We start from the raw sequence: 14,825 nt of genomic DNA on the forward strand, positions 1-14,825 counted from the left end.
AAATCCTCTTTGTCTCCGTAATGAGCCACGGACAATCCGGGCTCCCAGGTCCACCAGATCATCAATGAACGGTGACGCCATCTCCAAAAGAGTTAAATGGTGAGATAACGCCGCTTTCATAGCTGGGCGGTTAAACTTAGCTCCTAACCTGGTCGGGACCAGGTTATGAGCTAAGCATAAGTTACCATGGTGATCTAGCCGGGTTAAAAGAGAGCCACCTTGGTGATACAGGAAAGCCTGGCTTTAGACTCAACATACCTGCTAACCCACTAAACCTGCTTCACAGTACACCCCTCAGGTGTTGGACACTATTTCCACCTCTGGACGTCCAGTGGTTCACTTCCTATGGGTAGCATTTCCTGTTAGCTTAGCATTAAGACTTGAAGTCTATGAGAGTCGTTGCCTGGCTCTGTCATGGTGAAAGCAGCTCTGAAGCTGTCGTGTTTACCAATTTTCTCATTTTTGAAGAATTTTCCAGTTGGTGAGTCGACGAGAGGAGAGAGAGCTCGGAGTCGAGCCGCTGCTCCTCCACACTGAAAGGAGCTCAGGTGGCATCTGATCAGGACGCCTCCCGGTGGAGGTGCTTCTCCTGGTGGAGGTGCTCCGTCTGGTGGTAACAGGTGACGGGTGGTTACAGGTGTGACGGGGTGGTAACAGGTGACGGGGTGGTAACAGGTGTGACGGGGTGGTAACAGGTGTGACAGGGTGGTAACAGGTGACGGGGTGGTAACAGGTGACTGGTGGTAACAGGTGTGACAGGGTGGTAACAGGTGACGGGGTGGTAACAGGTGACGGGGTGGTAACAGGTGACGGGTGGTAACAGGTGTGACGGGGTGGTAACAGGTGTGACAGGGTGGTAACAGGTGACGGGGTGGTAACAGGTGACGGGGTGGTAACAGGTGACGGGGTGGTAACAGGTGTGACAGGGTGGTAACAGGTGACGGGGTGGTAACAGGTGACGGGTGGTAACAGGTGACGGGGTGGTAACAGGTGACGGGGTGGTAACAGGTGACGGGGTGGTAACAGGTGTGACAGGGTGGTAACAGGTGAAGGGGTGGTAACAGGTGACGGGGTGGTAACAGGTGACGGGGTGGTAACAGGTGACGGGTGGTAACAGGTGACGGGGTGGTAACAGGTGACGGGGTGGTAACAGGTGTGACAGGGTGGTAACAGGTGACGGGGTGGTAACAGGTGACGGGTGGTAACAGGTGTGACAGGGTGGTAACAGGTGACGGGGTGGTAACAGGTGTGACGGGGTGGTAACAGGTGTGACAGGGTGGTAACAGGTGACGGGGTGGTAACAGGTGACGGGTGGTAACAGGTGTGATGGGGTGGTAACAGGTGACGGGGTGGTAACAGGTGACGGGGTGGTAACAGGTGACGGGTGGTAACAGGTGTGATGGGGTGGTAACAGGTGACGGGGTGGTAACAGGTGACGGGGTGGTAACAGGTGTGACAGGGTGGTAACAGGTGAAGGGGTGGTAACAGGTGACGGGGTGGTAACAGGTGTGACGGGGTGGTAACAGATGTGACAGGGTGGTAACAGATGTGACAGGGTGGTAACAGGTGTGACGGGGTGGTAACAGATGTGACGGGGTGGTAACAGGTGACGGGGTGGTAACAGGTGTGACGGGGTGGTAACAGGTGATGGGTGGTAACAGATGTGACGGGGTGGTAACAGATGTGACGGGGTGGTAACAGGTGTGACAGGGTGGTAACAGGTGTGACAGGGTGGTAACAGATGTGACAGGGTGGTAACAGGTGACGGGTGGTAACAGGTGACGGGGTGGTAACAGATGTGACGGGGTGGTAACAGGTGACAGGGTGGTAACAGGTGTGACAGGGTGGTAACAGGTGTGACAGGGTGGTAACAGGTGTGACGGGTGGTAACAGGTGACGGGGTGGTAACAGGTGTGACAGGGTGGTAACAGGTGTGACAGGGTGGTAACAGGTGTGACGGGGTGGTAACAGGTGTGACGGGGTGGTAACAGGTGACGGGGTGGTAACAGGTGACGGGTGGTAACAGATGTGACAGGGTGGTAACAGGTGTGACAGGGTGGTAACAGGTGACGGGGTGGTAACAGGTGTGACAGGGTGGTAACAGGTGTGACAGGGTGGTAACATGACGGGTGGTAACAGGGGGACGGGGTGGTAACAGGTGACGGGGTGGTAACAGGTGACGGGGGGTAACCAGTATGTGACAGGGTGGTAACAGGTGTGACAGGGTGGTAACAGGTGACGGGGTGGTAACAGGTGTGACAGGGTGGTAACAGGTGTGACAGGGTGGTAACAGGTGACGGGGTGGTAACAGGTGTGACAGGGTGGTAACAGGTGTGACAGGGTGGTAACAGGTGACGGGGTGGTAACAGGTGTGACAGGGTGGTAACAGGTGTGACAGGGTGGTAACAGGTGTGACGGGGTGGTAACAGGTGACGGGGTGGTAACAGGTGTGACAGGGTGGTAACAGGTGTGACGGGGTGGTAACAGGTGACGGGGTGGTAACAGGTGTGACGGACAAACTGTCTGTCTATACGCTTTGTCTATTTTTGTTTCTGTTCCTGCCTCCTCTGTGGATCAGCGTCACGACGTGCACGGCAGCAGCAGGAGCCATGATGGAGACAGATCTTTCTGCAAATGTTATGAAATGTAAACACAGACAGTGACCCCTCCACAATAAAATGTGACGGGGTGGGATGTGACGGGCTGGGATGTGACGGGGTGGGATGTGACGGGGTGGGATGTGACGGGTGGGATGTGACGGGGTGGGATGTGACTGGGAGGTAAATTTCATCCTTAAATGGCTGCAGTTCTCTAGGGTTAGGGTTAGGGTTATTTGCATTCAATTTGAAATATTACTTTCTTTGCATTAATAGTGTGAATATTTTAATAAAAAAACGTTTTTCTCTATCTAATTTGTGTGACGGGGTGGTTTGGTTGAACTTGATGGGCACGATGTAACATGAAAAATCAACAAATAGAGAATGTAAAAGAACATCAAAAATTGCCTGCTTTTGTTCCTGGCTCATCCAAAGGATCAAATTACAGCACCTTGTCTTCGTCATGTCATTCACAGTGACAGCACATTATTTATAGACAAAACAAGTTAGTGTGACAGGGTGGTAAGTCAAACTGAGGGCCACACACAAATCTTTTTTTTTTTTTTTTTTTTTACAAAAAATTGTGTTTTTATTTTAAATAATTATATCTTATTTAAACAGGGACACACATATACACTTCTGATCAAAATTTTAAGACCAGTTAAGAAATTTCAAGAATTTACATTTTGCACTGTTGGATCTTAAGAAGGTTCTAAGTAGAGCTTCAAAATGCAAAAAGAAGAAATGGGAGTGAGACAAAAAAAAATTGAGTAAGCAATTTATTGCAAACAACCATTAAAGTGAAATAGGCTGTTCATCATCTGATCAAAAGTTTAAGACCACAGCCTTTAAAAGCCCAAATTTTGGCAAAAATGTGGATTCAGTGTCATTTTCTGTCAGGTATCCACACTGTCATGACCTCCTGATGGAAAAGGCAAAAAGCTTTCTGTCTTTGAACGCGGTCGGATTGTTGAGCTGCATAAGCAAGGCCCAACAACAAGACCCGACAACAAGGCCCAACAACAAGACCCAACAACAAGGCCCAACAACAAGGCCCAACAACAAGGCCCAACAACAAGACCCAACAACAAGGCCCAACAACAAGACCCAACAACAAGGCCCGACAACAAGACCCGACAACAAGACCCAACAACAAGACCCAACAACAAGGCCCAACAACAAGACCCAACAACAAGGCCCAACAACAAGGCCCAACAACAAGGCCCAACAACAAGGCCCAACAACAAGGCCCAACAACAAGGCCCTCACAGCGTGCCACTGCTGCTGAGGCTGGACGCAGTAAGACAGTCATTTTAAACTTCCTAAAAGATCCTGAGGGTTATGGAACAAAAAAATCAAGTGGTAGACCCAAAAAAATGTCACCGGCCCTGAGCCGGAGGATCCAACTGGCTGTCCGTCAAGACACGGGGCGATCCTCGGCCCAAATTAAGCTTGTCACTGGTGCCAACTGCAGTCCCATAACCATCAGACGGCATCTGCCAGAGAAGGGTTTTAAGGACAAAAAACGTCTTCAAAGGTCTCGTCTCCTTCAACGGCACAAAACTGCCCGTTTGGAGTTTGAAGCACCAAACATGGGACACTGAAAGGTGGAAGAAAGTTTTATTCTCTGATGAGAAAAAATTTAACCTTGACGGTCCTGATGGCTTCCAACGTTACTGGCCTGACAAGGAGATCCCACCTGAGATGTTTTCTACATGGCACAGTGGAGGGGGAACCATCATGATCTGGGGGGCTTTTTCCTTCAATGGAACAATGGAGCGTCAGGTTGTGCAGAGGCGTCAAACAGCAGCTGGCTATGTGGAGATGTTGAAGGGGGCGTCCCTCATGACTGAAGGCCATCGTCTGTGTGGTCATGACTGGGTTTTTCAACAGGACAACGCTGCAGTTCACAATGCCCGCCTGACAAAGGACTTCTTCCAGAGAAACAACATCACTCTTTTGAACCATCCTGCGTGTTCCCCTGATCTAAATCCAACTGAGAACATTTGGGGTTTGATGGCAAGGGAAGTTTACAGAAATGGACACCAGTTCCAGACAGTGGATGCCCTCCATGAAGCTTCTTCACCACTTGGAGCAACATTCCCACTAGCCTCCTGGAAACATTAGCATCAAGCAGCCGAAACGAATTTTTGAGGTGATTACCAAGAATGGCACAGCTACTCATTACTGAGTGCTTTTTTGAACATTTTATTTCTATTTTAGGGGGTTTTTGGGTTTTTTTTTAGATCTGGTCTTAAACTTTTGATCAGCTGATGAACAGCCTATTTCAGTTTAATGGTTGTTTGCAATAAATTGCTAACTCAATTTTTTTTTTTTTTTTTTTTTTGTCTCACTCCCATTTCTCCTTTTTGCATTTTGAAGCTCTACTTAGAACCATTTTAAGATCCAACAGTGCAAAATGTAAATTCTTGCAATTTTTCAACTGGTCTTAAAGGAGCCTGTCTGAGCTCCTGCAGGAAGAAGAGCCTCTGCTGAGCCCGTTCACCGGGCTGGAGGTGCTCAGAGTCCACGTCTTCGGTGATGTGGATTCCTATGAACTTTATGGAATCCATCCTCTCCGCCTCTTCCCCATTTATAAGGAGTGGGGCCTGAGGAGTCCTCCTGGACCTTCTGAAGTCCACGATGGCCTCCTTTGTTTTGGACGTATTTAGGATGAGGTTGTTGTGGCGCTCAGCCAGATGATGGACCTCCTGTCTGGACTCCTTCCATCGCTCCATTTCTATTTTACATCCTTTATATTTTGTTTGCTGTTCAATTGAAAATTTGCACAAAAGTTGCAAATAAAAGGCCGCTCCGCAGCGCCCCCTCTGGCCGGCGGGTCGCAGTCACAGGCCAAGAGGCTCGACCCCGACGAGTCACATGTGCGCGCGCACGTGCATGTTCATGTCTGAGTTGTACTAAAACACACACACGCACACGCACACACACACACACACACACACACACACACACACACACACACACACACGCATATGTATAGACACACACACACACACACACACACACACACACACATATGTATAGACACACACACACACATACATATATATATGTGGGACTTTCAGTGAATAATCACAAGAGCGCATGTACGTGCGTCCTGTCCGTGTCCCATTTCACCCCCCATACACACACACACACACACACACACACACACACACACACACACACACACACACACACACACACACACACACACAAAACTTTACAAATCAGAGCCAAAATGGCGGCGCGGCGGAAGAGCCCCGACACAATAACGCCTCCTTAGAAAACACAAAACTTAGCTGAACTTTTCCCCGCCGGGTTCGGAGCCCGTCCCGTCCCGGACCGGACCGGCGCGCTCCCGGGGTCGTGACGTCACCCGTCCCGGTTCGGCGCCGCGGCCCGGAGATGAGCCCCTGAAGTCCGTCGAGTTTGCGGCGGATTCGGCCCGTTTGGCTCCTCTGAAGGTAAGAGCCGCGGCTAGCGGAGCCCTGAGCCGAGAGCCGAGAGCCGAGAGCCGAGAGCCGCCGCTGGGTTTGGGCCGGCTCTCAGCCGGAGCCCGGCACCGGGGCCGGGCGGGCCGGGCCGCCGGGGCCGGGCGGGCCGGAGCCCGGAGGCTGCCGGAGGAGCTGCGGGGCTCCAGCTCTGCGGAGCCGGGGAGCGCTAGCCTGTTAGCATGGAAGCTAGCTCTTTGTCAATAGGGATTCAATGGGGGTTTGCTGGTTAGCTGGTTAGCTGCCTAGCTAGCTGAGAGACCTGGAGAGATGGAGAGATGGAGGGATTGAGGGATGGAGGGATGGAAAAAGAAAGAAAAGCAAGACGCGAGGAGGCTAGGAAGCTGAAAGGAAGCAAGCAAGGAAGTAAAGTGTGAAAACAGAAAGGAAGGAAGCAAGAAGGAGGAGAGGAGGCAGAGAGCAGCTGGAAACAGATCACAGGTGAGCGGCCAGTACAGGTGAAGGGTCACAGGTGAGCGGCCACGGGGGGGGGGGCACAGGACATTTCCAGAAACTTTCCAGGAAGTTTCCATAAGATGTTAAGCTGAGGAATTCCACATGAGATGGAATTTACAGGAAATTGGGGTTCATTTCTCCAAACGGCCCCACAGAAAACCTAAAAACGAGTTTAGACAAAAGCAAACGAAGACGAACCAAAGAGAAAACGACTTTCTGCTGCACATCAGAGCCGCTCGCTCACAGGCAGCGGCTAGCGGCTAGCAGCTAGCTAGCTGCTGTGGAAGCACCTGCACCTGCATCTCTGCCAGGTAAACGCTGACGCCACAGACCAGCGGCTCCCAGGCCGGCCCTCGGGGCCCCCTGTCCCACAGGGGCCCGTCCCAGCTCTGCTGTGCACACCTGACCCAAGAAGGCCCACACACCTTCATGCATGGATCTGTTTCAGCCAATCAGCATGTAGCTCTTAAAGGGATCAGGTGTGAGAGAGCGGAGCTGGGACAGACACCTGCAGGACGGGACGGGGGGCCACCTGCAGGACGGGACGGGGCCCCGGGGCCCCGGCTGTGAGGAGAAATACCTGTGGCCCAGTAACATGGTCCAGACTGGCTGGACTGGAGGCCAGACAGGATCTGTGCATGTGAAGGATGCATGCACAGGGCGGGGGGTGGGGCCTCACGCGGGGGGCGGGGCCTCACGCGGGGGGGGGTGGGGCCTCTGGTGGAGGAGTGCACGGTGCAGGGTAGAAATTCAACTGTATTTGTATTAAATCTTTAACTACATTTAAGTTCCCTGTTGGCTGACCTGCAATTTTGCCGGTTTCCATTTTTTCCCCATTAATTCCCAGATCTTCCCAGTAACTTTGGTGGAAAGTTTCTAAATTCCTTCCTGGTATTTGCACGCCTGGACAGTGGAGATGAGGTGGTGTGATGTTGCAGGACAGAGTCACAGGGACTTCAGTCTGTTTGTGTTTGAGCAGATGAGCAGAAGAAATGGATTGTGGGTTAGGGAGAATTCAGCCTTGGTCTCCCATGGCAACCACAGCCAGTCTCCATCCCGTTGACATGGGATGTCCGTGAGTGTCAGCGCGGGTCGGACAAGATTTTTATCCCTGATCCGATGCTTTGGCGACGCTCGGCTGCCGGTTCAATTTGTATTTCTGTTGTACAGGAGCTGCCATTCTTCAGTAGGAAGACCTCCTCCAGTGTGTGTGTGTGTGTGTGTGTGTGTGTGTAAAGTCTGATGAGGCTGTGATTCTCCTAGAGGTCACTAGAGGTCATTTTCTCCAGCGACGTCCAGTTTGACAAAAGTCTCTGCCTGCAGTGAAATGGCTGCTATGGGGGCCAACATCATCACACAGGAATCAAATGTGGCTCATTGAATCCACAAGAGTCTCAGCTTTCCAGTCAAAGCAACTGATGCAGCTCCAAGACTGTTTAGGCCCCAGTCTGCACACACACACCATTTTACAACAGGCCACAAGAACACATGTGGACTGCAGGCTTTGGGGCCCAAACTGCATGGGATTAGCAGAAGGTGGGCGTGTCTGCAAAGGGGAGAGAACCCATTTTCATTCACACAGCTGGAGGTCAGAGGTCAAGACATGACAGGTTTTCCCTCTCGTTGGAGCGACAGCGTGACGCTCAGCTCGTCTCCATGATGCCATCAGAAAAATCTATTTAGTAAGAAATAAAAACAGAATATCTTTTAAAAATTGCAAGACTTGAATGAATTTTTTTTCCATCCTGATTGCACACACACACTGGCTCGCCCGTCCCGCCTCGCTCTCCCTCTCTCTCCCTGTGTGTGTGTGTGTGTGTGTGTGTGTGTGTTTGGAGGATTGTTGCTTTTCTCTCTGGAGCCTCGTGTTTCTCTCAGGCTCTTGTTTCATGTGATCGATGAACGACGTGGGTCCAGTTTGAAGGGACTGACCCACGGCTCTGATTGGCCGCCTCCTGGCCCCGGGCCCCGGCCGCCTCCTGGCCCCGGGCCCCGGCCGCCTCCTGGCCCTGGGCCCCGGGCCCCGGCCGCCTCCTGGCCCCGGACCCCGGCCGCCTCCTGGCCCCGGGCCCCGGGGCCCCAGGCCGTGGGAGCCTGTACAGACAGAGATCTGCATATGAAAGCAGACTCAGCAGCTGAGACAGTGTGAGTGTGAGTGTGTGTGTGTGTGTGTGTGTGTGTGTGTGTGTGTGTGTGTGTGTGTGTGTGTGTCTGTGTGTGTGTGTGTGTGTGTGTGTGTGTCTGTGTGTGTCTGTGTGTGTCTGTGTGTCTGTGTGTCTGTGTGTGTGTGTGTGTGTGTGTGTGTGTGTGTGTCTGTGTGTGTCTGTGTGTGTCTGTGTGTGTGTGTGTGTGTGTGTGTGTGTGAGCTTAATTTTTCTTTAGTTTTTTTCATTGCCTTTTTTGCTCATTTTATTAATAATTGAAAAGAGCTTGTTTTGTTTTTTAAATTTATTTATTGATGGTTTGTCCTGGTTGTCTGGTGGCTGTCAGACCTCTGCACATCTCTACAGCGTGTGTGTGTGTGTGTGTGTGTGTGTGTGTGTGTGTGTGTGTGTGTGTGTGTGTGTGTGTGTGTGAGAGGAGAGCGATGCGGCTTTAAATCCCCCCTGCAGCACCAGCAGGAGGGGGGGGGGGATCAGCCCCCGTCCCTGCGCCCTGATTGGCTGCTCGCTCACCCACCTGACTCTGTGTGTGTGTGTGTGTGTGTGTGTGTGTGTGTGTGACAGCTGTAGAGAGAAAAGGGATGGAGGCTACAGCGATGGGGTGAGCTGCCATTTTCCTTTCTTTCCTTTCTTTCCTTTCTTTTCTTTCTCTCTTCATCCCTCTCTCTCTCTTTCTCTCTCTCTCTCTCTCTCTCTCTCTCTCTCTCCTCCGCTCCCTCTGTCCACATGCAGGGCGGGCGAGCGAGCTCGGCTGTGAATGCAGAGAGAGAGGAGGCGACACTAATTGATTTTCTTCTCCCGTCTCTCTGCTCTTTTGTTCTCTTTTTCTTCTTCTATGCCGGTGGTTTGTCGTTTTTTTCAGGGGATAGGAGGATGAGGAAGAAAGAGGAGGAGGAGGACAAGGGATGGAGGGATGGAGAGGAGGAGAAAATGGTGGAGAGGAGAAGGAGGGGGAGGGGTGGAGGAGAAAATGGCCGCCGTGTGATGGAGAAAGGAGTGATGGAAAGAGGTGTGGATAGAAAAGAAGAGGAAGGCAAGGAGGTGAAGGAAAGAAGAGAGGAGGTGAAGGGAGGAAAGTAGGAAAGGAAATGAGGGATGAAGGGAAAGGAGATGAAGGATAAGGACAGGAGGTGAAGGAGAGGAGGAAAGGAAGGAAAGAGACAATAGAGGAAGGAAGGATGAGGAAGAAAGAAAGGAACGTTAAGGAGGAAAAGAAAGGAGACGAGGAGGAACAGAGAGAGGGATGGGAGGAAAGGAAGGAAAGGAAAGGAGAGAGGGATGAGGGGAAGGAAAGAGCGAGAGGAGAAAAAGGAGAGGAGGGAAAGAAAAATGCACTCTGACACACACACACACGTGCACACACACGTGCACACACACGTGCACACATACACACACACACACACGCGCACATACACACACACGCGCACACATACACACACACACACATACACACACACACGCACACACACAACTAGGAGGACGGAGGAGATGAAGGAAGTAGGTGAAGGAGGTGAGGAAGGAGGTGAAGGAGGAGAGGAGGGAAGGAGGTGAAGGAGGTGAGGAAGGAGGTGAAGGAGGAGAGGAGGGAAGGAGGTGAGGAGGGAAAGGAGGTGAAGGAGGAGAGGAGGGAAGGAGGTGAAGGAGGTGAGGAAGGAGGTGAAGGAGGAGAGGAGGGAAGGAGGTGAGGAGGGAAAGGAGGTGAAGGAGGAGAGGAGGGAAGGAGGTGAGGAGGGAAAGGAGGTGAAGGAGGAGAGGAGGGAAGGAGGTGAAGGAGGTGAAGGAGGTGAAGGAGGGAAGGAGGTGAAGGAGGAGAGGAGGTGAAGGAGGAGAGGAGGGAAGGAGGTGAAGGAGGAGAGGAGGTGAAGGAGGAGAGGAGGTGAAGGAGGTGAGGAGGTGAAGGAGGTGAGGAGGAGAGGAGGTGAGGAGGAGAGGAGGTGAAGGAGGAGAGGAGGTGAAGGAGGAGAGGAGGGAGAGGAGGTGAAGGAGGAGAGGAGGTGAAGGAGGTGAAGGAGGAGAGGAGGTGAAGGAGGTGAGGAGGTGAAGGAGGTGAAGGAGGAGAGGAGGTGAAGGAGGTGAAGGAGGAGAGGAGGTGAAGGAGGAGAGGAGGTGAAGGAGGTGAAGGAGGTGAGGAGGTGAAGGAGGAGAGGAGGTGAAGGAGGAGAGGAGGTGAAGGAGGAGAGGAGGTGAAGGAGGAGAGGAGGTGAGGAGGTGAAGGAGGTGAAGGAGGAGAGGAGGTGAAGGAGGTGTTCACACTTTTGTCATTTGTGACTGAAAAACAAAAATCCAAATTGCAGCTGATTGTGAAAAGATCCTCAGACTTAGACTTCTTTTATTGTCACTGCACAAAAAAACACAGCAGTGAGACTTTGGCAATGAAATGTCGTTGCTTGGCTTCTGGATCACAGCAGAGATGGAACTGTGGGAGCGTTTAGGTTTATATAAATATAAATATTATACATAAATATAGTCTATATTACTGGTATGATATGGTCTATATAACTAGTGCTAAAAAACAGGAGCTAAATAGTGATGATGAATACTTCCTCTTCCTCCTCTTCCTCCTCCTACTTCTTTTTTTCCTCCTCTTTCTCTTCCTTCTCCTTCTCTGCCTCCTCTTCATCCTCCTCCTGTCAGGACAGGTACAGGTGTGTGTTCCTCCTCCTGTCAGGACAGGTACAGGTGTGTGTTCCTCCTCCTGTCAGGACAGGTACAGGTGTGTGTTCCTCCTCCTGTCAGGACAGGTACAGGTGTGTGTTCCTCCTGTCAGGACAGGTACAGGTGTGTGTTCCTCCTGTCAGGACAGGTACAGGTGTGTGTTCCTCCTCCTGAGTTCATGACGATTGGTCTTGCTCCTCTGATGTCACTTCCTGTCTCCCTGCAGCGCTCCAAGATGGCGGCGGCGGCGTCGTATGACCAGCTGCTGCGCCAGGTGGAGGTTCTGAAGATGGAGAACTCCAACCTGCGGCAGGAGCTGCAGGATAACTCCACCCACCTGAGCAAGCTGGAGACCGAGGCCTCAAACATGAAGGTGAGGCCGCTGCCACCAAATGCTGCAAAGTGCTGCAAAGTGCTGCAAACGGTCTGGGTCTGGGAGGTGGACCCGAGTGAGACCTCTCTCCTGGAATCGACAGAGTTTTTGTTTTTGGTATCAAAGTGGCTAATTTGTTTTTTGGTTTCTGAATTTACTTATTTTATTAAATTTTACTTAATTTATAATTTTTAATATTCTTTTATTTATGGATAATATTTGTCAAAATCATTTTATTTAATTTATTATTTTATTTTGTTTGACAGTTCTTTTCATTTTTTATTTTTAATTAAGCGTGTTTTCACACATACAGTGTTTAGGTCGACCTAACTGTCTAGGCCGGCCTGATTTGTTCGACCTAAGCGGCCGTCCCGAGAGCGGCTGAAGGGGTGTGGTCTCGGAGCACCGCACCAAACCAGAGGTGTGAACGCAGCGAACCCGGGGTCGGCCCAAGCCCGGTGTACTCCACAAGTTTGTTCTACGTAGGCTCCCGTAGTTCGCTGGGCTGGGGCAGAGGACAACATTGTTATATTACAACCATTCGCATTCGCCGTCTCCAGTGCAAGAAAACATTGTTCTCCACTCGCAGCCGAGCCTCGTTTTCAAAGTGGAACGTTAGAACTTCCCGACACTGAACGGCTGCCAAAAGCAGGAACGTCAGGCGGTGGTGGTTCTGCCGGTGTTGCCGCCCTAAGCGAAACTACCGGCTTGCGCCCTTTCATGTTACTCCTCCAACCCGCCCCCGCGGCACCAGCCGGCCGCGGCACCGGGGCACCATCAGTCGGCATCAGGCTGCTCACCTGTCCGATCCGGCAGACCTGACGGGGTGGGCGCGGTTCCGGCCGGTGTCATGTCCGCCTCATGTTGACCGGCGTTGGCCGGTGCCGGTGAATAAAACTATCTTGTTTTATTCAAACAAGATTTTGTCCATATCAAAAGTATTTTTCCAAAAAAGGGCCTTGAAAAAGAGGGGTCGTCTTAAAATCAGGGTCGTCTTTTACGCGGGTCAGTGTGGTAGTTTAGAAAACTGGCGATGTTTTTTCCTCGTGCGCCTCCAGGTAGACTGCGTCCTGGGCGGTTGCCCACACTGCCCGTAGTGAAACCGTCCCTGACGTCAGGCTCATCAGACGGCGTTGCTGTTGAGTCTCCATCGTTCACGTGTGTTCGGTTTACATCTTGAGGCTTCATTTCAACCTTCTTTTCTGTCTGGTTGCCATGGATACATGACGCTCCGTTCTGTAGAGCAGTGGACTTGGTGCGGTGATAAAAAGCAGAATGTGAAGCCGAGCCGCTCCAGCTGAAAATTGATACACTGTATATGGGGTCGACCCAAATACGTGTGAAAACCCCCTAAAACACATCATTTAGAACTTACAACATCTATTACAGCGTATAAATACATGTTACACATACTTACAATAATTAATTTATTTTTGGGGCTTCGTCTATTCTGGCATAACAATGTGTTTTGAATTGAAGAACTACGATCCTTTGATTCCATTATTAACTTTATTATTATTAATGTTTGTTATATCACTTTTTTGGTACTTGTTACTTACATTTGATACGTTACATAAATATATATCATATTTTAATGATTTTATTATTTCATTTTTGGTGGGGAAAATGTATCAGAGTAAGATGTCTTTCTGTGTTGGTATAGGTAGATTGAAGATTGGCAGGAAGTGGGTGTGGCTATTGGGGGGGTGGGGGTGAAAGATGTTAGCATGTAGTGAATGTAGGCGCTAACAGATGCTAAAATCATGCTAACACTAATGTAGTAATAATAAATAGATGTTAAAACATAAAGAAACATTTTCAGATGGTCTTCTCCTTCCTGTCAGCATGGTTTTTGGCAGGAAGTGGGCGTGGCCACTGTGAAGAGGCTAGCATGTATGTAGCATGTGCATTTAGATGCTAAGAGATGCTAAAAACTAGCATAAACATGCTAACAAACGGCTAGTGTTTCCAGATCGTTGATTTTGATGTGGAAGTGAATGGTTCTGGGAAACCTGTGGGAGTGAGACGTCTTCCCGTTGTCGTGTATGGATGGAAGGCAGGACGTCTGTCTGTCTGTCTGGCCTCAGGCTCGTCTCGCACAAACACACCAGAATAGAACCAGTGACCAATCGACCAATCACGCGCTCCGCCGCCACATAATCAACTCTTTGTTTCCCGATTTTTTTCCCTCCTCATTTCGTTCCGTGTTTTGTCTCAGTCCAGGAGACAGAGTGAACCCTCTCTCTCCACTGTAGTCCGAGTTTGTGAGCTTTGGATTTTTATTTTGGGACTTGATGGGAAGTTGGAACAGGAAATTCTGGTGGGAGTGAGACCTCTGTGCGTTTTGGCACTTTGGGTGAGGATTTGATTGTCCTTTTTTTTTTTTTTTCCTTTTTCCCGTCTTTGATTCTGTTCTTATTCCCTTCTAAAAACCCATCTTTGTTTGTTTGTCTTGTTTGTTGGCCTTTTTTCCTTTTTCCTCTTTCTGTCACTTCTTTCTTATCATTTTTTCTCATCTTTTATATTCTGTTTTATTCTCATCTTTCTTCTCATCTTTTTTCCTATCTTTGTCTTTGATTCTGTATTTTTTCTGATTGATTTGAGTTTTTTTTATTTTTCTACCATTCTTTGTCATTTTCTTTGACCATCTTTTCTTATTTTCTTAGCCATTTTTCCTCTTTAATTTGTTTTGTTTCTGTTTTCTTTGTCAGTCTTCTTGTTTTTGTCTTATCTAGTATTTCTTCATTTATGTCTTTTAGTTTCTTTTCTCATCCTTTCTTTATGTTGTTTTGATTTCACCTCCTCTTCTTTCACCTTTGTTAAACACTTTTTCTTCCATGTTTATTGTCTTCTTGTTTTCGCCTCTTCTCTCCACACAGACACATGTAGTCACTTCCTGCTTCCTGTTTCCTCCAGCGCCTCACTTCCTGTTTTCTTTCCTCCTGTCCAGAAACAGCAAGAAAAAAACAGACAAAAGGAGGGGGAATGTCCCTTTTTTGTCTTTTGTTTCTCCTATTGTATATGTTTGTTGGGAGCGTGCACGTGCACCGTGAGCGTGCACGGGGCAAGATGGCGCTGCAGGAGCGCT

The 14,825-nt window shown here is 50.0% G+C and overlaps 1 protein-coding gene across 1 annotated transcript in view; it reads left to right on the plus strand.

Moving 5' to 3' along the window:
* Positions 1-5,835: 5,835 nt before the first annotated feature.
* Positions 5,836-14,825, plus strand: part of apc (APC regulator of WNT signaling pathway) — a 34,163-nt gene continuing 25,173 nt past the window's right edge. The window contains exons 1-2 of the mRNA XM_030065177.1: positions 5,836-6,064; positions 11,591-11,737. Of these exons, the coding sequence (XP_029921037.1) occupies positions 11,600-11,737 (138 nt within the window). The 5' untranslated portion in view covers positions 5,836-6,064; positions 11,591-11,599. The remainder of the gene's footprint in view (positions 6,065-11,590; positions 11,738-14,825) is intronic.

This window comes from Myripristis murdjan, chromosome 12 (assembly GCF_902150065.1).
Source record: "Myripristis murdjan chromosome 12, fMyrMur1.1, whole genome shotgun sequence".
NCBI lineage: Eukaryota > Metazoa > Chordata > Actinopteri > Holocentriformes > Holocentridae > Myripristis > Myripristis murdjan.